Raw genomic sequence first — 24,606 nt, forward strand, 5'->3', positions numbered from 1 at the left:
CTTTCCTCTGAGCTTTCTCGAGAAAAAGGAAATTATTGTTTTTTCCCTTCCCTGTAGGGGGGAAGGGTTCAAATGTTTCTCTGAGCACAGATGTGGAGTGCTGAAGGGGATGTGTCCCCAGGCTCTCTGGCCAGTGCTGCTTCTCCACTCCTCCAGACTTTTCCTTATGTACACATCTGGAGATCCGTAACTCTTTTCACATGCTAATGGGGACTTTATGGATAAGATCCCCTGTGAGGAAAGGAATGCCAGGAGAATCTCATAGCAGGGAAATCAAGGCGAGGAGTGGTCAGACATCTTCCTTAGATTCACTTATGAGCCATGCAGCCCCAGCAGAGCTCAGAGTAGAAGTCAGGCCCTTTGGCCTCTCATCCCGTGTTGTGGCCATTAAACTCTGCTCTCCTAAGATTAGATAACCTGTGGTTTTAGTGTCTGCAAGTCTTGATGAGCAAATTCCTTTGGATAAATGCTTTTCTTGTATACTTGCCAACACAGAGTGATGTTTGGGACATGAGGGAAGGGAAATAACTTGCAGGCGTCAATTTTCAGGAGATGAATCAGATGAAGAGATAATACCCAACAGGTTTGAGCTGTTGGAGTGGCTCAGTGGTGAGGATCACATTCTGTGTCTCTGGTTTAGACTAAGTGATATGGGAAACCCAGGGTGCAGCTGTGCTGCCAGCAGCTTACCATGAGTTTGGATACTGCTGAACAATCTGGGTCTCTGGCAGTGTTGAGAAATGTCACTGGAGTTTGAGCCTTGGGATGGGTGCTAAAGGGATTGGAGTTGCATACTTGGTGTTGCCCTGAACAAAAAGTCCATCCTAGCTTTGCATCACTTGCAGTCTGGGAAAGCTGATGGTTGAGGTGGTTTTCCTGCATAATGAATATTCCTTTTCAACACAGGTCTTCAGAGAAGGAAAGGATTGCAAAAGCATCTTGGTGTTGTAGTACTTTGTCTTTCTTGCTGTGGCCTGTAAAGTTGGACCAGAGCTCAGCTGAGCACATGCTGCTTTTGGCTTACAGTGAAACTGCAGCATCTCCCCTCCCTTCAGACCAGGAGAGACAGTGATGGGCCAGCTGGGTCTGCAAGGAGGGATGAAGTGATGCTCTCTGAGGATTTAGGGTGGCCTGGCAGAGTTTGTTGTACTGTTTATTTTGCTTTCTGTGGCAGTGTGTTGTTGCTGAAACACGTGGATTTGATTTCTGGTTGTGAGCACCCTTATCTGCTTCTGTAGCCATTAGCTCTCTGTCTTGCCCATGTGGGAAGCTGTAAGCTGCTTCACCCGATAAGGCTTTTCTTATCTGTTCTGCTGTTTATTGTGTAGAATTGAAATTACTCTAGGAACTGTAAAAAAGACGATGGAGCCCGGGAATTGCAGCTGAGGAGTTGTGTTTCTCTTCCCTGCACAGACCAACAAGATGTCAATAGAAAGTATGAATGTCGCCAAGCATCAGCCGAAGCTGAGTTCTTGGTCGTGTATAATGTTAAGAACAAAACATATGTCCTGAGATTTCCTTTCCTTACGTTGTGCAGCATCATCAGAACACCCCATCTGGCCTTTTAAACTCATCAGCCTGCTTGTGAAATATTCAGTAAAGCTTGGGCTGAGTTTGCATCACTGTCAGTAGGTTGCATCTTTTTGGAGTGACTTTGATCTTGCTTACTCCGTGCTGAGTAATTTACAGTCCTCTCCCTCTGAGTGTCTGGCCCTTGCAGGCTCTCTTGTTTCTCCTAATCGTAAGCATTTAAGTGGTATTAAAGCTGCTTATCCCAGTCTTGTTCTTTTTTAGAGTCATTAACACCTCTGCAAAGAAAGTGTAAAACTCTAGTAAAGTCAGCTGGTGGCACTTTGCAGTGGTTTGAGTGGTTCTAGAGGGAGCAGAGGGCTGAGCAGGGTGTTTGAGAGGGGTGCTGGTGGTGGCGCAGTCCCAGGGGTGGGGAGCACCCAGGCATGGTGGTGTTCCCCTTCAGCCTGTGGTCAGGGCTCCTTTCTGGGTATGAGAACAGGCACCTCAAGCTTTTGTTGAGTTCTTCCCCCACCCCAATTCCCTAGAGGCCAGAAACATCCATCTCTCTGTGTATGCTGTGCCTCGTTCGAGGACATGTCTCAAATGATGTCAGCAATTTGCTTTTCTATTCGGTTACCTTTACAAAGAGATGTTCAAGGGTGATCCCACCAGGAAGTCATCCAAGAAAACCCAAAGCTGGTTTTGTTCTTCACCTTGTCTGTGTTTCTGTGCAGCAGCTGTGCCACAGTGGCCTGTTCTGCCTCGTGGCCATGGAGAAGTCCCACTCTTGCTCTCATGGCTTGGTCTGTCGAGCCAGTTGAGCTCTTCACTAATTAATGGGAAATTGTCATGACTTATGTTAGGCTGGCAGGAAGAATTAATGGGGGTGAATAATAGCACAAGATACATGGGAATCAACGTTTTTCTCCTTGGAGGCTGTAGATGTAATCCACTTAATATTCTGTGGAACACAAGATTAATATTCTTCAGCATAATATATTTGAGGGCTTTTCTTTTTAGTTTGCTGGCAGAGGCATTGCTGCATTGCTAAAGCTGAGGGCAGGGGATTAGGAGGGGGGGGAAGGATGCTGACCCAACTTCCAGAGGATTCAGGAACAGTGAAATCTGGCTAGAGAAGATTAAACTTCTTCCTTGCTAGCAGGACTTTTATGCAAGAAGTGTGCCTCACATTGGGACAGCCTCTGTTGAAACCTGGTAGGGTGTCTTTCAACTCCTTGGATGCCTGAATTATTGGGGAATAGATCTGATTTGCTTGGACTGTGTGGTGTGACTCTGCTGGTGGGCTCCCAGTGCAAAGCTGGTGCCTGCAGAGTGTGGAAACCAGCTCCAGCCTTGCACTTGTCCTCCCTCACAACATAGTTTTGCCATGATTTAAACTCATAGAACTGCTAAGCTTCATAGAGGTTCCTTTAAAATAATAATAATAAAGCAAAGCCCCTGTTCTTTTTCTTTCACAGGATGGAAAATATGCAGTGAGTTGCCAAGCTTAAAGAGGAGTAGATACAGCAGAAATAAATAAATCAAGACCATTTATTTTAAGTTGATTAATCTGATATCTTCATAGTTTTCTAAAATAAAATCTAGCCCTAGAGAGTTTAGCAAATCAAATAACAATAACGGCAATTAATTTAGAAGCAGTTACTAATGTTTCTCATCCCCTTTTCAGATCCTTAAACACTCATGATTAATCTCACATTGTATGACTGTGGGCCAAATCCTCGTGGGGATGTGCAGTGTCTCTCTTGGGTTGAAAGAGGTGGGCCTGAAGAGCTGACCCCATTCCTGAGTATGGGGAAGGACTGGGCAGGGCTGAGATGAGTGGCTGGTGGTTGCTGGCACCTTTTGCCTCCAGGAGGAATAGGTCTGATTTTTTAGTTGAAATTCTAATTATTATGGGCTTCCCCACTTGTTTTGCTTTCCTGTCTGTACTGGTCTTCAGGAGGCTGGTCCCTGTGGTCTTACAGGGCTTGCTTAGCTGCTCTGTGTGTGTTTATATTAACGTTTCCAGCCTGCTTGTGTGAACTAATAAAAAATTGTGGAGCTCTGCAAAAAGCCAGATAATGTCACAGCTGGTTCCAGGGACCAGAGCTAGCAGAGAGCTCCCAAGGCAGGGAGGTGTCACAGGGCTCCAGTTTGACAGGGAGCACAGTGGGTACCATAAAGCAAAATGTAGTGGTTGGATTTATGGGACATCAAGATGATTTGCAAAGCAAAACCTGCACATCTTCCTGGGATGTGTGGGAGAATGGTCCCTCACCTTGTCTCATCTAAAGTGCTGTTGTAATGCAGATATCAAATGAACTAAACTAAATCATCTGTGTACCCCTGCCAAGTTTAGTAGTTAGGGGCATTGGTCTTTGAACTAAAAAGCATCTCCCTCAATTTCTGAGAGTGTTTTGCAATGTAGGAAGCCACCAAGAAATAGAAGATTTGCTATGGGAAATACTTCACACCCTGGCAAAAAACAAATCTTGCAAATCACTTCAGCAAATGTGGATCAACCCTGATTTTAGGCTGTTTTTTTTTTTTTTGACATGGATCAGGCAGGAGCTTGCTTTTTGCTGTGGGATGTTGTTTTCCACCCAGTTTGAGTGTCTGTCATAACCAACCTTTTGGACTTCCTGCTGGGTCTGGCATTACTGAAGACAGCCTGTGAAATGTAGGTAAAAAGGTGAGAAGCCTTCATTTCCCCTTCCCCACATCTTGTTAACTCTTGGGTGAGACATGTATTTCTAAATTGAAACATGCAAATTAGTATATATTTGATAATCTTTTAAATAATTCTGCTGATTTGTCAAGACAATTAAATGTAAAATTGAGTTTATGAAACAAGGTTTTGGCATATTGTTGGTATAGTTGTGGAGTTTGTAATTTTTCTACAGTCCATCCTCCAGAGTTCTGATCCATAATTTAAAGTGATTTGTTCCCCGTATTGTCCTTGCTTGAAACTGCTGCCACTGGAGAGTTACCTGCCTTTCTTGCTAGCCAGCCCTTGTAGAGCCAAGTGTGAGGAGCTGATGACAAGTGGCAGGCTGTGGGTAAACTCTTTGAAAAGCACAAAACCAGCAGAGAACTCCATCTCCAGATGATCTGTGAAAACTGGGCTGATGTGAGAAACTCTCAACTGAATCCAGCAGGGAGGTGATGTTTCTCCAGAAATGTGTGTAGGGATGAGAAAATGTTGAAAAGTTATGGCAGCTGCTTTAATCTGGGATTCAGGGATTTCTGGAATGCATGCCTACATGCCTGGCTGTGTGTTGGTTGTTGCACAGATCCCTGCTGTTGAAGGCTGTGGTCCATGGCTTGTTGATGCTACAGCCCTTTCATCCCTGACAAGACTTCTGGTCAGCTCAGCCCACAACCATAACTGAAAAATAGACATAAGAGGTGCAAAACCATCCTAGTTTAAAAAAGCAAAAGGTGCTTTTCTTTTCTTGTTCCAAAATGCATCTGGGAGTGAGACATTCTCCTGTTTTAAGCCATCCCTCTGGCCATACCTCTCACTGCAAGGAGGGAGCAAGGCTGTCATTTCTTGGCAAGGGTGATCCCAGAGGGTGATCCCAGCAGCCTCCTGTGAGGGCTGCAGGAGCTGGGCTCCAGCAGTGCCTCAGGAAAGTGCAGACTGGCTTTTGTCACCCCTGCAGACACACACAGACGAAGCCCCAAGGGTGGCCTGCTGTTGGAGACTGCATGTTAGCCTGTGTGTGAGAGGGTGCTCCCTTCTCCTGGCACGAGCTTGGCAGCAGCCGTGCTTTGCACAGTGCATCTCCAGGAGTGGGATGTTAAGAGGCTGCAGTTCCCAAAACAGCTGCCTTGGTAAGTAATTAAACCAACTCCTCCAAGAGCCCATAAACCTTTGACAGTGTTTAGTGGCAGGTAACGATTTCAGCTTGATGCAAACATTTGCTGGCCAAGGTTGAAACTCTCTTTCTCAGAAGGGTGAGATCTAAACACTTAGGAATAATATCTTATTGGTCTGAAACTACATGAATGACTTCCAGTGAGGAGAGCGTCCAGCTGCTGTGCTCTAATTGATGTCTGCATCTGAAGAAGTGTGGTACAATACTGGTAGTGACTTTAGATCTTCTGGGGGCTATAGATGTGATTTATAATTGGCACTGCAGCTTTTTAGAGACACTGAGCTCAGCCAAGCCTTTTATATATTGCCTTGTTGAAGTTGTGTGCTTGAATTAGACATATGTTGAAGGGGTTGATGGCGCTCTGGCTGCATTCATCTAGCAAGGCACTGAAAACCTTGGGGTTCACTTAGCAGTTGTGCTTTTGCTGATGCTTCTGGTGTGATTGGCTTCTGGCTCTTCTGGATGAACAGTCGGCTGTGAGCTGGAAGGTGGGCTTGTCATACAGCTGCAAACAATTCCTGGAGTCTGTCGTTGTGATCTGTGGGAAGTGCTGTAGAGCTTTAGAAGGATGAGAGGAATGGCTGCTTTGGAGGGAGACTAACTTCAAATGAAGAATAAATATAATTGTGTTGTCTTGAGGGTTATTGAATATCTCAACATTTTCTTACCACGCTGAGACTCACAGAGGCCACACGTTCATCTTCATTAGCCTCAAGTCAAAACTTGCTGCCTTTTGCTTGAATGACATCAGGAGAGATGAACTCACCGTGTTGTGAAGGAGTGTCAACAACTCTCCATGCTTTTGAAGGAGTGGGAAGGAGGCTTGGACCCTTGTTTTGATTAATGTATATGTGTAGCTTGTGGGTGGCTTTTCCTTAGCCTGGACTGCTCTGACATGCAACATTGGAGGAAGGTTAATTTTAAATATGTTATTGTTGTCCTCTCCTGGTATCACTAGTACATCTTGGTCTATGGGACCCACCATTTGCAGTGCTGTAACTGCATCATTTTGGTTGGAGAAAACCATTTTTTTCCAGGTCAGTATATGTGTTCCTTACAGGCTTAGAGCTCCCACATTTCATATTTGTGGAGAGGGTACAGAATGGCTGCTTTTTCTTTTGACGTGCTAGAAAGGAGAAACTAGGTCAGAAGAACTCTAATTTTGTGTGTGCAAGTTTGAGTCTGTGAGCAGGAAATCTGGAATACTCAGTTTTTTGTAGCTTCAGTGGCTTGGTCTCTGCAGAACCAAGTGGGAATGAACTGTCTATGTGCATAAGGCATTTTGTATTTTTCTTCCCTAAGCACTGGTGTTGGCTATTCCTTTACTGGCTGGGGGCTACAAATCCACACTTAGATCCTAAATTGAACAGGTAATAGTTGAAGAAGTAATAGAGTTTTATTGACTGAAAAGCCCAATGTGGTGATTAGTTCTTATTTAATTTTGCTGCTGCCAACTATTGGCAGGTCTTAACATTCTGGAAAGGAAAGAGACGCTCACATGGTGGCTGGGGCTTTATTGCAGTGAGAAGCTGGAGAGGAGAGTGCTGGAGACCTGGGAGAGTGGATTTATGGTTCAGAAAGGGGGAATGGACAGAGCACAGATGTGGCTCTCAGTAGGGCCTGGAAGAGCTTCTCCTGGTGAGATGCTGCAGAGGAGTGGTTCGAATAGATTTGTAAACAGGCTTCTCAGGTGTCCAGGGGAGAAATTTTTCTTCTGTTAATGACTTAGCCTTGAGAGCAGTTTTTCTTACGCTGTGTAGTACTGCTGTTTCTTGACTAACATCTTCTTTTAAGTTACGGAGCTGGGTGTTTGGGGGTGAGGCAGGACAAACTGCTTCTCCAAAATGAAAACAAAGCCCTTGGGGAGTTCATTATTACTCTTCCAAGTAGAGCAGCTTGTATTGCTTGAGTAGGCAGGAGGTGCAGTGGTAGATGGCATTGATGATAGCTTGTTTTGTGAGTCTCTGGATGGGTGGGCGAACGAGGGGAAGGTACCAAAGCTAGCAGGAGAAGGCGTGAGATTAAACAATCCCTGTGAGAGCTGAGTAACATCCAGTAGTCCAGCATGGTTCTGCTTCATTGCTTGGCTTTTATCTCAGAAATACCTATGCAGATTTTTGAGGTTTTTTGCGCTGCTTTAATTAATGGGCAGCCTTGGGGCTGTGTCTGTGTGACTGAAACTTGAAAAAGTCATGTCCCCAGCATCTTTTTTAGAAAGTTCCCAGTGACTCAGTCAGTATTTTCTTGCCTTGGCCTCTGCCTTCCTGCTTCGTTAGCTGCTGTCTGCAGCTATATTAACAATCCTCTCCTGGCTTGTGCAGTCCATCTTCATATTACTCACAGGGCTGTTAACTACAAGTGCCTTGGAGATGGAGACAGCCAGCTGATTACTAAAAAGCAGCTGTGTCTTCAAGTGCTCTTCAAACCCCTCTATTTTTCTGTGAACTGCGTGTCATTTGGGGTAACTTCCCCAAGGTGATCCAGACCTTGTTTTGTCACGCTGCACAAGTGCTTCAACTCCTGCTGTAGAAGCCAGTGCAGAAAGTGCTGCAAAAGGAGGGAGCTGATGCCCCTTCAGAAGGAATAGCAGGGGACTTTGTAGAGCTTGAGGTCCCTGGGGTCCTGATGCCTGGGAGATTTATGGCTGTTTGCAGAGTTTCTAAAGCTTCTTTCTAACATGAGAGGTGGCCTCACAGAGTATGGCCCAGCCAACATTTGGCCTTGGGGAAATGAAATCTCGGCAGGTCTACAGTGTGAGAACAAAAGGCTTCATCCTTGTACTCATTCCTTGCAGTGATGCTTTGCATAGTCAGGAATGTTACTCTGATGACAGTTTTGCCTATTGAGCTCTTCTGCTGAAAGGCTTTTCTGTCTCTCCTGCACTGCTTGCAAAACCTTTCTCACATTCTGAATCAATGATCTTTCACTTCTGGTTGGAGTTTGGTAGGGTTGGAAAACTCAACTTTCTCCAGGCAACTGTTACCTCAAGACAACCACTTGGGTTGACAGTGCTGCCGTGCCAAGCTGTGTGATGCCAGGTGGGATTATGGCTTTCCTGGGTTGTCTGGATGACATGGCATTGCCATTATGACCCAGCTTTTTGGGAAGAATGACCCTCTGGTGCTTCCCAGTGCCAAAATTTCTCTTTGTAACTCCTAGGACTTGTCTAGGCAGAGGCACCTGCACACAGACAGAGCTCCCTGGGTCTCATGTTGAGGGTGATGAGTAAATGGCTTTGTAAGCCTGCTTTGTTTTTTGTGGGATCTCCTGTTGAGGCTGTTTTATTATGGAGATGTAAGGCAAAGGCTCATAATATCCTGATGCTTGGGAGCATTAGTGCACAGGCTTTATACCTTGGTGGAGTTTAAAAAAACTCTTCTGATGCCACAGAGCTGCTTTAGCTGATTGGTGCCTGGGGATGCTCCTCTGTTACTGACCCGGAACTGTGCTGCCTCTGGTTACACAGTGCTTTTTCCTTCTCTGGGGTTGTAACATTTGCTTAATGACTGGGTAGCTCCATGATTTTTGGCTGGAAGTTGTCATTAGCTGCTAGAATTGGAGGACTAAGTGCACAGTGATTACAGAGGCTCCAATCTCTGATTTCCCCTCCTGTGCATCCACAGCAATCGTGTTTTAATTGGTGTGCCCCTGGGTTCCCCTCTCCTGAGCATCTTTCCACTGTCTCCTCATGTAACCCTTCCTGTTACATCCCTTTTGTGTGGGCTAGAAGGGAGAAAAATGAGTCTCCTTCAAGGAAAAACAAGCAGATTTGGTGTACAGGCTGTGTATAAATATTTCTCGTGTTTATGGACACCTGCATAGTGGTATTTAAAGATGGCTAACTTGTGTTCTGCTCACTAGCAGCACTTGTCTTCTGTTCACCATAGCCAATACTGATACACACCTGCAGCCCTTGGCCCTTAGGTGACTTAGCCCTGGGTGTGGATATTGATCTCTGAATAGTCTCCTCAAGCAGTGTTGTGCCTTGGACTTGTTGAGACATTGTGGTGTGGGCAAGGACATCTTTCAGCTTTAGTTCTGTGGGTTAGGCAGAAGGGAGGGAGCAGTTTTAACCAGGAACCTGCCAGCCCCACTGTGTGCTCCATGCTGATAAGTCTTCAAAAGGGAGGCCTGTTTTGTTACTGAAATTTGAATATATCCTGCTTTATCATCCACACACAGAAGTCCCTTTTCTGATAATGCCCCAGTTTCAAATACACTGTTTACTGAAATAAAGTGGCCTTTTTTGTCCTTACCCATGATATTGCTGGAAAGGATGATGCCTCTGTGTTCTTCTGTGTCTCAGACTGGTTTTAGCCACTGAAACGTTTGTGCCACTGATTTTCTTGAGAGATTTGTAGAAACATAACAATTTCCCACTTGAATTTGAGCCTGTCCTGGCTTTGCCTGTGGCAGCATGGTCATATCCTGGCACAAAAGGCAGGTCTGGGCAGGTCCCAACCCATCTCTGCCTGGAGGAACGCTGGGTCTGCACAAGCCTTGCTGCCAGTGCTACTCTGTGGAACATTTCCCATCCCAATGGGTAGATGAAAAGTCCTCTTGAGTGTATTGTTGCTTTACAGAGAGAATATTTTATGGAGAGCCTGAATTTGTTCCTGTGTTTTCTGGCACAAGCTCTGAGTAGCAGGGAGAAGGGAGGGACCCTACCTTAGTTAAAAGTATCTTGGCAAAGTCCTGGTGCTACAGCTGTAAAAATCCTTTTCTAGTTAAATGAAGCTAATGTAGAGCTGAAAATTATTTGTGGGTTTGTCTCAAATGCTGTCTCTCTCCCCCCTGTTTTAAACAATGCACCTTCTTTGCCGAAACTAACAGCTCACCTCATTTTTTCCTTTTATTTGTGGGCTTGTTATTCAGTGCAGCTGTTTGCGGTTACAGGAGGTACAGTAGTTCTTGTGAAGGCATTCTGGGGTGTGGGAAGAGCAGGCTGCAGCAGCCTTATCACCTTTGTGTTCCTCCTGGACTGAGGAGAGGGCATCAGCAGAAAGGAGGGAGGTGCCAGGCTGGAAGCAGCTGTGTGGGATGAGCTTTGCAGCCACCCCCAGCCAAGTGCAGCCTGGCGCTGCTGTGAGCCCTGATCTGCAGCACAGGCTATATTTGGTCTGAGATTATTCCCTGCTTGGCCTGGATTGGTCCTGGTTGGGGCTCTGCAGGGTGGATTTCTTTTTCCCCTGGCTAACATCACCCGTGCTGTGTTCCTCTCTATTTTTCTTCCTCCCTGCCCACTCCAGCCTGCCCGAGCTGCTCTGGTACCCTCCTGCAGCATCTCAGCAGGGGCTTTGTGGGATGTGCAGGATGTGCCCCTGGTACCAGGGACAGTCTATTCCCAAGCAGCCTTTAAGATGCAAATCTCTTTTCTGTGTATCAATCAGTCCAGGGGAGGCCAGTGGGAAGCAGGGCTTTTTTTTCCCTTGCCCACACCATCGTTTGCTGCGTGTTTTCTGGAAAGGCCATTAATAGCATTTTATTCCTGGTTCTAATAGTGGCTCTTGGGGAGAAGCTTTTCCCTTTGACTGCCTGCTGCATGCGAGGAGGGCAGGTCTGGGAGGAGAGATCCAGCCCCCTGTGCTCCCTGACAGTGCTGGTGCTCCCAGCGTGTTGGCTGTGCTGAGGTGGAGCTGTCTGTGGCAGCAGTCAGGGGAGCAGTGTCACTCCTGGCTGTGCAATGCTTCTGGAAAAATGCAGGGAGAAAACAGGATGGAGAGGGGACATTGCAGCAGAGAAACTGCCTGGCTGGTGGGAGACAGGCTGGGATGTCAGGAGTGGAAGGTGTGGGTGATGGGAGCTATGGGGGAAAGCCCTCCTGGCACAAAGCTGCCCCTCGCTGGCACAGAGCTGCCCTGGGCACAGTGACAGCAGAGGCAGGTGTGGGACTGGCATCACAAACAAGTGATGGATGGACTCAGGCAAACCTGTTGGAGCCACAAATGTGACGTTTGCACATGTCAGAGCAGTGAACCTGGGACGGTGGGATGGGGTGCTCCTGAGTTTTAGGATTTGTAGAAAGCGGTTGGAAAACATATTGCAAAAAAAGAGTTCTTTTTATCAGAAATGGCCAGCTGCATCCCTGGATGTTTCTCCAAACCTCCTAAGCATATGCCCTAGGCACAGCTTTCTTCTGCCTTAATCTCCTAGTGAATATTCAAAAATAGATATACTTGTAGCGCTGGAAAAGCCTCTTTCAGAGTTGTTTCAGCACTGCAGAGAACAACCCTTAGGAAAGAAACTCAAAAAATAAACAGCAGCTGCTGCCATGTTTCCCCCTCCCCCACCTCCTCACCCAGTGTGGAAACCCGGTGTCAGTTCCCTTTCCCATCCATTCCTGGCATTTCCCTGCCTGGTACCAAGGCAGCAAAACCCACAAGCTATCCACACCCAGCTGAGATGCTGCATGCTGGAAACCTGTTGAGCTGCAGCTTCACCTGTGTCCAGCCCAAGTGTGTGGATGCAGGTGTGTTTGCACCAGGGCAGATGTGTCCTCGGTGGTCTCCCTAGCACAGCTTCCCTGCCCTTTCCTGCAGATTGTCCCAGAAGGCTGAGTGGGGTTCCCACCCTGGAGTACCCCAGGGTTTCCCAGGCAGCCTGAAAAAGCTGCTGATGGAGGAGCAGGCAGAAGGGGGATGTGGCATTTCTGAATGGTCAGAGGGGTTACTGTCACCCTGTCATGGAGCTGTGCCAAACCCCGGCTGCTCCATGGCAGCACGTGTTCCTGGCTGGATGGAAAGCTGCCCCAGCCACGTCAGGACTCTGATTAACTTACTTTTTCTGGATGAACCTTGCTTCTCAGCTTCTCACAAAGATCCAGTGTTTGACTTTTGGACCCACAAGCATCTTGAGTTCATGCAGCTTTGTAATGAATGAAGCCTCTGTGTCTGTAATGGGGTGGTGGGTGTCCATCTCCTCTCTCCTCAGGAGTGCTGCTGGCTGATCCTCTTTGGCAGGTATCCCTGGGAGCTGGTAGCCCTGGGCTCACTGGGATGCCAAGTCATCCAGCAGCTCAAGTGACTCAAAACCCAGCAGGGAGGATGAGGATGGGTGGTGGTGTGGGAGACAAGGATGGGCTCAGGGACACACAGACCCCAGGGATGTCAGGATGCCTCCACATCTGCCAGCTTCCAGGGCGATTGTGCTCTCCAAAATTGGAGCAATGAGTCCTGGAAAAGGAGGAGGAGCAAGAGAGTATAAATAAAGCTTCTGGAAGGGGAAAACCCACCAAGAGGAGAAAATAGCAGCACTGGTTATTCCTTTTTTCCCCACCATCCCTCCCTGGTACCTCACTGCTCGTATCATCTTTGGACTGTGCTGCTGGGTGCACATGTGTGTGAGACTGCACTTCCCCTGGCTGGGCACATGCTAGGTGCAGGGGGACCTGGGGACAGGATTTTGTGCTTGGTTGCCACCTTTACAAGGTATTGTGTCCTCATATAGCATTGCCTTGTAGCTGCTCATCGCAGCTGGCAAACTGGGATGTCAATAGCCAGGGTGCACCAAACCAAAAATGGCCTTTAGACCTAGTAACACTAATGCTGCTGACCCCAGAAATAGACCTGGAAACCCCTGCTTTGAGCCCCAGAATGGCATCCTGCCAGTTGGATTGTTTTATTCCAAAGCTGATGCATAAGAAAATCTAACTTCTAATAGCAAATGTTTGCTGTTGCATTTAAAACATGCCCTGAGTATTCGTAGATCAAGCAGATGACAGTCAAATGGATGGATGTTCCCTCACAGGCACCTGCCTGGCATCTCCCAGCCCAGGTGCTGGAGGTGGGCAGCAGCTGGCAGGTCTGTGCTGCCCAGAGTGCTGGGGCTGCCCACAAAGGGCTGTCACCTGGACAGTGTCACGCTTCTGCTCATTGTCCCTGTATTTCCCATCCCTAGTCTGTCTGAAAACGTTAAACTACTCAAAACCCTTGTTAGAGAAATGCTGATCTTCATCAAACGTTTATTTTTTCAGAAGTCTATAAATATTGCTTATTTAACATTCTTTTTCTTTTCTCCTAGGATCCTGCAGGAATCTTTGAATTGGTAGAGCTCGTTGGCAATGGTACCTACGGGCAGGTCTATAAGGTAAGAGTTCCAGCTGAAGTGATGCTGTTTGCCTTGGCTGTGTGTTGAACATGGAGCATCCCAGCACATCACCTTGACTAGGCTTTGACCATTTCAAACCTGACAAGAAGCCTTGCTGAACTCTGACCCTTTGGTCTTGTGTGCAAGTACCGTGTAGCACACAGAGCTCTTATGATAAGCAATTCACGTTAGTTCTGAAGCTGTCACAAGAAAATGAATTGCTTTTTTTTTCTCCCCCTTTCCCCCCAGTTGCTTTTTATTGATTAGATGATGAGGAGGGAGTGAGAAGTCTGTGCTTTAATAGCTAAATCTCGATCTCGTCTAAGAGCTGAGTTTACGGCTGCAATAGGCTGCCAAATGAGTTTGCTACAGTCTAGTGCTCTGCTTGCACACAGGCTTGCTGCCATCCTTTCCACTGGCAGGAACCTGCTACAGGATTAAAAACACTATTAAAATGTTTTTATTAAAGTGCCTGTTACAGTCAGTAGGATTGCTTCAAATTTTTCTAAACATCAAGAAGCAGCAACCCAGATGAGAATAGTGAAGGGACTGTGAAGAGCAGGATTTTTAAAAGCATGAACTTCTTTACAAGAATCTTTAAAATGTCCTTCTTCTGTATTATATCACCTGTCCCAAACACTTCTTAGCTTGGGGGATTTCCAGATTTTGTTATCTTGGTGGGGTCTTTTTATGGACTGTTCTTGTGCATTTGGGGTGGGATTGAATTATTTCAAGGTCTGGGGTTATCTGTGTTTATATGTGGTGGGGAGATGTTTCGTGTCATGGTTGCATGAGGAATTTGCCAACTTTTATGGTTCTGCTGGGAATCAGTACCTCCCCTGGGCCTCATTCTCCAAGAAACTCCTGTATGTGTGGGCACAAGTGCTGTGTACACGTGTACTCGTGCGTGTGTGGGCACACAGAGATCCTGTTTACCCATCATGCCCATGTTTCATTTTGACTATAGAAAAGAATATACTCATGTGCTCCTACTCTGTGGTTTTGGAGACTCAGCTCTTGCTTGTCATGCTCTCAAAGACAGCGAGCTGCCCCTGCTGAAGAGAATGGTGTTCAAAGAGCCAAGATTCCCCCATCCTCCTGCTGCTGTAGACTAATCCTGTCAGTAGAAGGATCAAGGGATTGAAGTGAACCGAGGATGAACTGGAACTTCTGGAATTTTGAATGTGTGAATTTTTGAACTGAAACAGATTTTTAAAAAAAAAATAACAAAAACAAAGGAAAAACCGCCCCACCCCAAAGCTGTTCTTATGAAGGTTATATTCCAGGGAGCCTTCCCCTCTGGTATTCATTGTTTTCCCACCATGTGCTCCCTGCCACGGGAGCTCCTTTCTGAACTGTTTTTCTTCTCAGCTGCTAAAATAACGGTGGAAGGTGACCTAATTTTAACTGGTTCATATTTCTATCACTCCGTGGAAACTATGTGCCTGTAACGGCCTTTTCAAAGCGTCGTGTTTTTGTGGAGAGCAAAAAAGGGAAATAAGCTAGTGCTGCTGGTTGTGTGGCTCAGCTGATCAGGTTTCCTCTTGCTGGGTTCAATTCTTTCTGTGTGTTACCTCAAAGGGGAAAAAAAACACCCAGAAATGTCCCAAGTGTAGGCTGAACGTTTCTGTGTTCCTTTTTCCCGTGCTGTAAAAGGGGAAAATCCTCCTCCTTACTGTTTTTAACGTGCTGGAGTAACTGGATTGTCCTCGGTGTGATTCAGTGGTGCCGGTGCCAGACAGGATGGGTACGGGGGTGGAGGGGAAAGCATTGCTGTCCAAACCAAATTAGTAAGTATTGAGGTATGAGCTCAGGCTAAGCCTGACTTTACAGCTCTCCTAAACTGAAGTCCTGGAGTAGCACACGCTCTATAAACAAAAGGAGACTTTGATATAAAACATACATAACTGTTTATGGTGTCCCACCCTAAAACCCAGCGTGGAAATAAGATCTCTGTGATTCTTTTTCTCCAGATACCACCGCTGTATTTATCTCTTGCAGCAAAACAAATGGATCAACTTTCAACACACACAGACCTTCTGGCTCCATTCTAAATCAGCCCTTAGAAGTGATCCATACCTAGGAGCAGCGTCCTCTGTAATTAGATGGTTGTTCCATTGCCATTTCCAAACCCCTCTCAGGCAGGGCTGGACTGTTCACAGAATCATTTAGTTTGGAAAAGGTCTTCATGATTGAGTCCGGACAATAACCCAGCACTGCCAAGCCATGTCCCTAAGTGCCACATCTACACATCTGTTAAGTCCCTGCAGGGGTAGTGACCTACCCCTCTGTGCTGTGTTACCTGAGGTGCACCATTTGCTGCCCTCCTAGAGGCTCTTGTACCTCTGGTTGTGATTTTGGGTTCTGGTGCTGGCTGCCAGCCCGAGCTCTGCGGGTCCAACCCCTGTGCTCTCAGCCAGGAGCAGTCACCTGTTGAGCATCACCCCCCCTTCTCGTGGCTGGTCCCTCTCTGAAGCAAGAAAAGCAACTTTGCTGTTGGAAAGAGGCAGAAGTGAGATGTTTATTCCAGGCAGGGGATGATGTTTTGTGTCTGTGTGCTGCAGCCTTGATGTTTCTCCTAGAAAATCTGATATAGCAGCAGTGTCTGACACTGCTGCATGGCCACGTTTGTGCTGGAGACTGCAGGTGTCCTGGTGATAACCAGCTGGCCTGCCCGGGACCTGGGGGGAAAATGTGCAAGGTGCAAACTTCCTATTGACCCCATGGGATAAAGGGCATGGTTATTTCTTCCTACAGCTGAATGATCTCTCAGCCCTACAGGGTGGGGAGCCTTGAGAAGTGTCTGGGAATACCACAGTAACAGGAGCCCTCAGAGAGCAGGGATTCATGGAGCCAGCCTCAGCATCTGCTGCGTTGGAGTGGCTGGGGAGCCCCTGGCACAGCACATGCCTTCTCCTTGCTCGTGGGAGGAGAGTCGTGTTGGCCAAGCCTGGTGCATCCTGAGAGCTCCCAGAAGGAGGGCACCACTGCCAGAGCATCTGCCTCGGGATGCAGCTGCTGCTTTGATCCTGCTTTTCTGGGTCATGGTTTGAAGATCCCTTTCAGGTGCTTCACTGTGCTTCTGTGAATCAAAGCCTTGTTTTCTGAGCCTTGTGCTTGAGGCAAAGGCCATGGGCTCTGTTTGACCTCTGTATTTTCAAATAAAGGTCTTCCTTTGCTCAGAAGAGCAGGTTAAAATATCCCTTTGGTTCTTCCCAGCTCTGGCCATACCCCAGTGACCTGGGCACTGCAGGAGCCCTTGGCAGTGACCTGCTCTGCTCTCACTTCTCTAATCCCACACAAGCTCCTCACTTTGGAAAAATGCAGAGAGAAATAACATTCCTTGTTCACTGCTTAACAATCTCTTGTGAATAGCTCGATTTTTATTCTAATGAGGGACTGCACTGGTGATGATTTATCTCTCTAATTGAATCGGAAGCTTTGCTTTATTTTCTAATAATCCTGCATCTAATGTTACAGATTGTAAACTGGTTTTGATGAAAGACTGAGAACTTGCTAGCTTCTGTGCCAGACATTGTTACAGTAGTGAATTTTTCTGTCCTTGGATTTTATTTCTGTTATAGGTATTTAAGGAAATGACTATCAGGAATACAATGAGTTGGACTTGGGGAATTAAGCCTTTGCCTCACTGGTTTTTAGCTGATGCTGAAAGCAACTCTAAACACAAAACTCACTAGGATCCTTCAGAGCATTATCTAAACTGTGAGGAAATGCTGCTTTTATGTCCCAGAACATTGTTATTGCTCTTTATTTCTCCTCTGCATGAGAGCAAACAAATACTCCTTAAAATACTGCATGTGCTTAGATTGCCTGGATAGATCAGGGCCATAACCAGTGGGGTGTCCAGCACCAATAAATACAGGGTTCAAAGGAAAAGGACTCTGGGCTGCTCAGAAATACCTGTCCAATAGATGGATGCAAAGCTTGGGGACATATGCAGTGGGCTACTTACTGTGCATTGAGTAACTGGAAAACCAGAGCAATCCCCCAGTGCTTTTATGGGCTTAGCCATGGCCATTAGCACAGTGGCCAATGGATGGTGTCATCCAGGAGGGATTTTGATGCAAGCCTTCACAGTAGTGAGAAAAAAAAATCAGGAAATAGATCAGCTGGTAACCTTTGTACCTCTCATCTTGTGTGTTTTACAACATGGAAGTAAATGATGTTGAGATTACATATTCACGTGCTTCTTCCCAACTGTGCCAGGAGGACAGTGGTCATTAATGCCAGATCCTGCTTTGCCTGGTGCCCTGGAGGTGTGGCTCTTCATTTACAGCTTCAGCAAGGTTTTATTTTATAGGGTACAAGATAGAGTATGTGGGCACCTCTGTAACTGCACAATAACTATTGATTGCTTAATTATCTGGTAAATGCCATATAATCAGCAAGCTATTAGGCAGCAATAGTCTGTGCTCTCATTTAGAGCGTGTGGGATCCACGTGCTGCCCGTGTCAGCTGTGGCCCTCCAAGGAGCTGCTTTACCATCCCCACCTGATGGGGCAGGGCAGGGGAATCACCCCTGGGAGCCACACCAGGGCAGGTGGAGCACCTCTTAGTCCTCTGCCAGCCCAAGTGAGGCAGCTGTTTGAAGGGAATATGTTTTTTGCAATTGCTTTTTGTTGTCTCTCTGTCTGGAGTACAATACACTTGGGAAAAGACTGAAGAAATGCATCCCAGGGTCTTAAGTCAGGACTTACTTATTGCCTAGCTGGTATTTGCCAGAAGTCAGGGCCAGTCCACCTGGAGGCAAATGCTCAGGTTTGACCTAGTAGGTGGAGATGTTGAGGTGTGTGGGTATTAGAAAGGAAGTAAAATATTTGAAATCCAAGTCACCTGTTGCTGGAGAGCTGGGAGCAGCAGGACTGCTGGGACATTCTGGTTCCTGAGACAAACCTGTGGGAATGTCCCAGGCACATTCTATCAAGCCTGTGTTTGATAGAGTTGTCTTGGAGTTTGCAGGTGCCAGAGGAGGAGGGATAATGCATGTCCTGCACTCCTGGGTGCTGTTTGTGCACTCCATGCACAGTGACATCCTTCTCCTGGCATCCCCAGGCATTCCACCAGTGCAGGCTGGTGGGGTAGCAGGTAAATATCCTAAGGAAAGACTTTTAGAAGACTCCTTTTTCCTTTAACTTATTTTTGAGGGTGGATATGAGAAAATAGAGTGGAGTGTGTGCCATGTTTAACTTGCCTGACATCTGCCTCAGTCTGGCTGCTGCTGATCAAGTGCTGGGCCCTTGCATCTGCCCTAGTGAGATCAGAAACTCTACAGGTTCCTGGGTCATTAATAGAAGTTCAGATAATTAGCCAGAGTGAAGAATGACAGTAATTGTTTTTAATCATCAGTTGGTTTATTGTCTCTCTTTCTGAAAGGCTGATGGTCAATAGCTCGATAATTAATCACTGCTGCTTTATCCGTGTGGAAGAAGCTACCATGCTGCACACAATTAATATTTCCTGGGGATTGTTGCTGTAAAGAATTAACTGTAGTTTACGTACACAGCTTTTATAGCTGCAGACTGACTGCTGTGCCTTGCTTGAGAGGCCAGACTGAAGTGTGCACACCAGTGCCTGCAGAGCAGGTCGTGCTGCTGGCCACACTTGTCCCAACACCTGGCCTGCTGTGCTGGGTGCTGGTCCTGAGCACACCAAGGACACCTGGTGCCCCCATTCACGGGCTGCTGAAGGAATTCAGAGCCCCCATCATCTTGGAGTCTAAACAAGCAGCTCTAACCCTAGACAGCTGTTGCATTTGTAGGAGCACTGTGAGCATTTCTCATTTCCCACCTTCATGTTTATAAAATGAACTGTGATGTTGCAAGGTTGGGTGTGATTTGGGCATTGGTGGTTCTGGTGTTGTAGCCTCAGCTTTGGGTCTTTTTTAAAGTTTTCAAGCTCTTCAGGGGCTGCTTTTGGTCCAGGCTGAGTGTAACCACACATATGTGAATGTGTGTAGCCATCTCTCCTCATGCTCTGATGGTCCCTCTGGTTTGGGAAGCTTCCTGGCTTCCCCATGGTTTGGTGCTGCTCTGAGAGCCTGCTCCGGGGGACTGAGGCAGGGAAGCACTTTGTGTCTGCCCATCCTGCCCTGTCCCAGGCTCTTCCTTCCACTGGGATGGTTTTGGTGTTGGCTGGAACGCTCACAGCCACATCCACACCCAGACCCTTGTGGGTGGTTATTGGCTGCTCATCACCTTCAAGGTCAGGGATGGCCTGAGTGTGGAATGGATTTACAAGACTTAAAAGCTGCTTTATAATCCTTCTGTATTACAAGCACAGCATTAAATATTAAGCCATTGTTTCTGCTGGGGTGGCTCCATGTGCCAGCAGAGAGGATGGTGATGTGGGGATGCTCACCATGGCTGGGGTCTCCACTGCTTCCACAGGCACCACCTCACAGGTGGTGCTGGGCTTTACCCAGCTCTTTCTGGGTTGCAGGAAAGGGCTGGGCTGGAGTGCTGGTGTGTGATAACTCCTGTAGCCTTATCAGAAAGAAAATTGTCAACCTCAATGTAGCAGCTTCCCCACGATGTTATAGTAGCTCTGGAGGAGAAGGTCCTTTCCATGCTGACTCAAATGGAGTGTGTGTGTTTCTGAAATGCACATTTGTTTTTGCCATGCAGGCAAGGAAGTCTGAACCGAAAAATGCTTAAAATGATGCTTCATTCTTTAAAAAAAAAAAAAAGGCAAAAGCTTTGTTACCAGAGCAACTGGTACATCTTGTGCTGCTTCATTTCTCTGAAACACAGAGCGAGCCCTCAGCCCTCCCTCCCCCCCGACAAGAAACCAGCCCCCACACACCTACACACCAATATGTCACATTAGCTTTGCTGCTTTCTGAATAATGTAAGGGAAAGGTGCTTTTATAGTCCTAGAGAATGCAGGTTATAAAAGGTGATTAAAAATGTCTCTGTATTGCCTCCCTTTAAATCTCTGTTCCCTTTCCCTCCCTGCTGAGTTTGTGAAGGGAAAGGGCAGGGTGAAGGTCAGGAGCAGACTGGTGTGTCTGTGGAGTGACATTTGTCCACTCTGCCTTGCATTGCTGGATGCTCTGATTCTGTAAATACTGCACAGCTTTGTAGGACAAAAAAAAAAAAAAAATCTGCAATGTCTGAGGGTTAAAAAAGCTGCTTTTGAAGATGCCAAGTAAAGTCAGCAGTGCTGCAAAGTGTGGGGAATGTGGTGGTTGGGTCTGCAGTGCCATTTGTGTGGGTGCCAGGCATGAATAGGGACAGAGGGAGAGCCCCCTCCTTGGCTTGTGGCATTACAAGGTACTTTGTGCAAGCAGCTGCTTTGTGGATCATAGGAGCAAGCACCATGTCCAGTGCCACATTCTCCTGTCCCAGAGCAATGGCTGGGCTGGGAGCTCAGACTTGGCTAGATCTTTTGTGGGGGCCCTGAAAGTGAGAGGTGAGGATGCAGTGAGTGGGGGAGGCGTTTAGAAAAGAGCCAGCTTTCAGAATTGGGGTTATTGCATGTGAAAGCAGCACTCTGTGTTTTGGGAGGGGAGGCTTCTTGTGTGCTGAAGCTCCCATTGCTCTGCTCACTGTAGTATCTTACCAGCAGTGTTTTACAAGGGTGTGGCTGTGGCTGGTGGGTGCTGTAAAGGTGTGGGTGCTCTAAGGCTCGGGTGGGTTACAAAACACATTTGCTCTTGGGTTATATCCCTCTAATGGGAACCCCGGGCTGCAGGGCACAGGTGAGGAGCTTCTTCCTCTCAGCAGAAGCTGGTACCTGCTGTTTTTTGCAGCTGTAAACTTGGATATTGTATTTAAGAAGTAACAGGCTCTTGTAGTGAATTGGAGCCTGGGGCAGTGCACAGGGAGCTGGGGGCCAGGACCTCACTGCTGTGGACTTCTCCAGTGACCTTTGCTAAGTGCCTCCTCTTTTCTCCTTTCCCATCTTTCTTTCCCATCCCTGTCCTTACCCTTTTCCTGATATAATCAGAAAGAGAGCAATGCTGGGGTGGTTTGGGGGGCAGAGCTCAGAGCTGCTGGGTGGTACCAGCATTGCAAATCGATCTCTGAGGCCGTGGGAGGCTGGGTGCCCCTGCACCAACATTTTGGAAACAAAATGCTGGGAGCAAGGCTGATTCCCAGAGGAGCAAGTGCAGCAGCTGCTACTAGGTCAGCTGAGGAAAACAACCGAGAGAAGCACTGAAAAATAGGTTTTGGAGCTGGGAAGTGTTTTGTTCCTCCCAGCTCTGGAGGTGCCACTCTCAGCTGGGAAGGCACTTTTTAGAAAGCTTAGAGAAGGGGATGGGAGGAGCAGCAAGCTGTAAACGCTGGTCCAGGCTGTGGATTTGAAGCTTTTGCAAGTGCTGTGGTGTTTGTCTTCAGAGACGTTTCTCGCTTGTCATTTTTTTATGTCACTCCAAGTTTTGATGCAGCTTGGCTTGTGGCTGACCCTGAGGACTCGGAGGCAAGTGATGCCTACAGGGAGCTGGCTGGAGCTCTGCAGCTTCTTCTGGTTATGCTTTGAAGGCTCACTGAAGAGAGATTGGTGCCTCTCTTCAAATCTGCTCTTTATTCTTAGGTTTACCTGGGAAGCCCTTTACACTAATTTCCTAAAGATGGAAAGTGCCAAGCAAACACAGCCTGCTTCCAAATGCTGTGGGATTTTTTTCCTTTTCTTGCATAAGAATGGCAGATTGGTGTAATTTTTTTTTGTTGTTTTGTTTAAGTCTTCATATTTTTTGTGTGTCTTTAGGTGTCTTAAATTCTTGTGTTGAAATGTGCCCAAGGAAGTGTGTGGCTAGAAGCCCAGCTCCATCCTCACATGCCCTTGTCTCCAGCTCATCTCAGCCTGTGTGTAGGTGGCTGGGAAGGAGGTCAGTTTGGACTGCAGACAGAGCTGCAATTAGCTGGAGAGGGATGTGGAGGAACTTTGTTAGCACCAGCTGAGGTGATCCAGCCCAGAGAGTCTGTCAGGTGCCACAGCCACCCCTCCCTGTGCCCAGGGCTCACCCCTGGGTGTGGAGCATCCCAGCCCACAGTCACCTGCCTTGGGCTGGGCTCCAGACCTGTGCATTGATGTCCCAGTGGTTGCTGGTATTCTCTGACTCCCCTCCCCAAGCTTTTTTTGCTCTCCACTGGAGTAGGGCAGTGCTTTTAAAGAAGTGTTGGTAAATGCTCCCTTTTCATGTGTCCCCTTGTTTTTCCCAGCAGAGAGGTTGTGATGGGATGCGTTCAGGAGACTCAGATGGGGCCTGCAGGCTTGCAAGAGGATGAGAAATTTAAGTGCTGGGTTGGGGTTGGTGGACTTTCTCTTGGTGTGAATCTCTGATTTAGTGTGGGGCTGTAGGATCCTCCTGGGTTGTTGGGCTGTTTCATTTGTGTGGTTGGGAGTCTCACCAGGAGTCACAGCAGCATCAGCAGGAGGAGCACCCCAGAGTGGAAGGGATGCTGCTTTGCTTCAGTTTCTAATATTTACAGGGATGTTTGTGACCCAGTGAGATTGCAGAAAGAATAGCCTTCTGCATGCCTCTTCTTTTTTAACCCACACAAGGTGAGCCTGATAGTGAATGATACTTGAAATGGCCTGGACATGAAGGGACAAAAAGGGACAGCGAGGTAATCCAGCCTATTGTGTTCAAAAATGGGAGCTGTGGAAGGGAGAGATTTTTGTAAAGGACAGAATTTGGTATCAGATGCCTGTAGTTAATTTTAGGCCACAGGCCTGGTCTGGAAGCTGTGCTGCCTTTGTTAGCTCTCCATGGGCACTGAGAAGGAGGGGCAGGAGCACCTTGGCTGGGCAGGTGACATGCTGCTGTCACTGGAGGAGATGCTCCACCTGGACTGTAGGGAGCAGATGGTGATCCCATCTCATCTCATTTCAGTGGACTGGCCTTAACTTGATGTGATTTTTTTTTCCCAGTTAGTGCTGAGTGTGCATATTATTTTAATAAGTCTGGTTTATAATAAACCAATAAACAAGTGGTGTTAGTTCCTTACAGTTCTTCTGTTCCCTCAAGAAATGGTTTTTAACAGGGTTAGTGTGAAGAAATGTATCTTATGTTTGACTACATGGTATCTAGAGCAAATGAGGTCAGGATTACACAGTAAAACAGCTACATTAGAAATGTATGCCTAATTATTAGCTAAAAGGTGTGATTTGTTCCTGACAGGTTGGTTTTGTGTTTTCCTTTCCATAACTGTTGCTGTGTGAACTTCAGGGTGGTTCCTCCATCTGGCCAAGCAATCTTAATTAAGGTCTGCAGGGATTCCTGGGGGGGGGGGGGGGGGGGGGGGGGCTCAAGTTTGGGATGGTGTGGGAATCTCTGACACTGATCTCTCAGTTGAGCTCCTCCTCCAGAACCCCTGTTGTAATGGTAAGTAGTAGGAGGGTTGGAAGGGAAAGCTAGGAATTTGTTCCAAGGCCTCTGCTCCCTGTCCTTAACTTTCCTGATGATGGTGTAATGACCAGGGCATTGGGTTGGTGGGGCTTTGTGCCTGCATTCAGGTCAGTGTCTTGTGTGGCAGTGTTGATTTGCATTTAAAAAGCCCCAAACTTAGGGTGGCTGTTGCTGAGGAAAGGTTGAATGTGTCAGCCTCAATGGCAAAGCAAACAGAGGTAAGCAGATGTGCTGGGAGACACCACCATCTCTTCTGCTCTGGGCTCTGAGGTCAGCAGAGTGAGATGGGGACAGGGAGCCATTTCATCCTTCCAGCTTAACTCTTTTCTTCTTGCTTTGCATTCCCTTTTGAAAAGATGGGAGATTTCCATCATATCTTGCAGTTTATAAGTCATTATGCCAGTACTTTCCTTGGTGTTGTAATTTCTCCCTGAAAAAAACCATTATTTGAGGATAAGATGCCTCATTCAGTAACTTGAGCATTCAGAAGCCTCCAGCCAACCTCCCCTGTCCCCACCTGGGACATAAAAAGAGTTGAAAACTCTCACGGACAACACGAAAGGCTGGAAATGCATCTTTGTTTTCCAGAGGTAGAAATTCAATATAAGCAGTCATCAGGGCTTAGGAAAAATAGCAAATTCCACTGGATTTGCCATTAGTCTCTTGTTCTTTTGGAGCAGTTATGGCTGTAGTTGAAGTGGGCAGCCCCAGTGGAAATGCCTTTGCATTCCTGGACTTCACAGATTTTCCCTT

General features: G+C 47.1%; 1 protein-coding gene across 4 annotated transcripts in view; it reads left to right on the plus strand.

Annotated features, from left to right (window-relative positions):
* Positions 1 to 24,606, plus strand: part of TNIK (TRAF2 and NCK interacting kinase) — a 149,927-nt gene that overhangs the window by 13,444 nt on the left and 111,877 nt on the right. For all 4 annotated transcript variants that reach the window (XM_059855775.1, XM_059855777.1, XM_059855778.1 and 1 more), the window contains exon 2: positions 13,413 to 13,478. In XM_059855775.1, the coding sequence (XP_059711758.1) occupies positions 13,413 to 13,478 (66 nt within the window). The remainder of the gene's footprint in view (positions 1 to 13,412; positions 13,479 to 24,606) is intronic.

The sequence above is a fragment of the Haemorhous mexicanus genome, chromosome 10 (assembly GCF_027477595.1).
Source record: "Haemorhous mexicanus isolate bHaeMex1 chromosome 10, bHaeMex1.pri, whole genome shotgun sequence".
NCBI lineage: Eukaryota > Metazoa > Chordata > Aves > Passeriformes > Fringillidae > Haemorhous > Haemorhous mexicanus.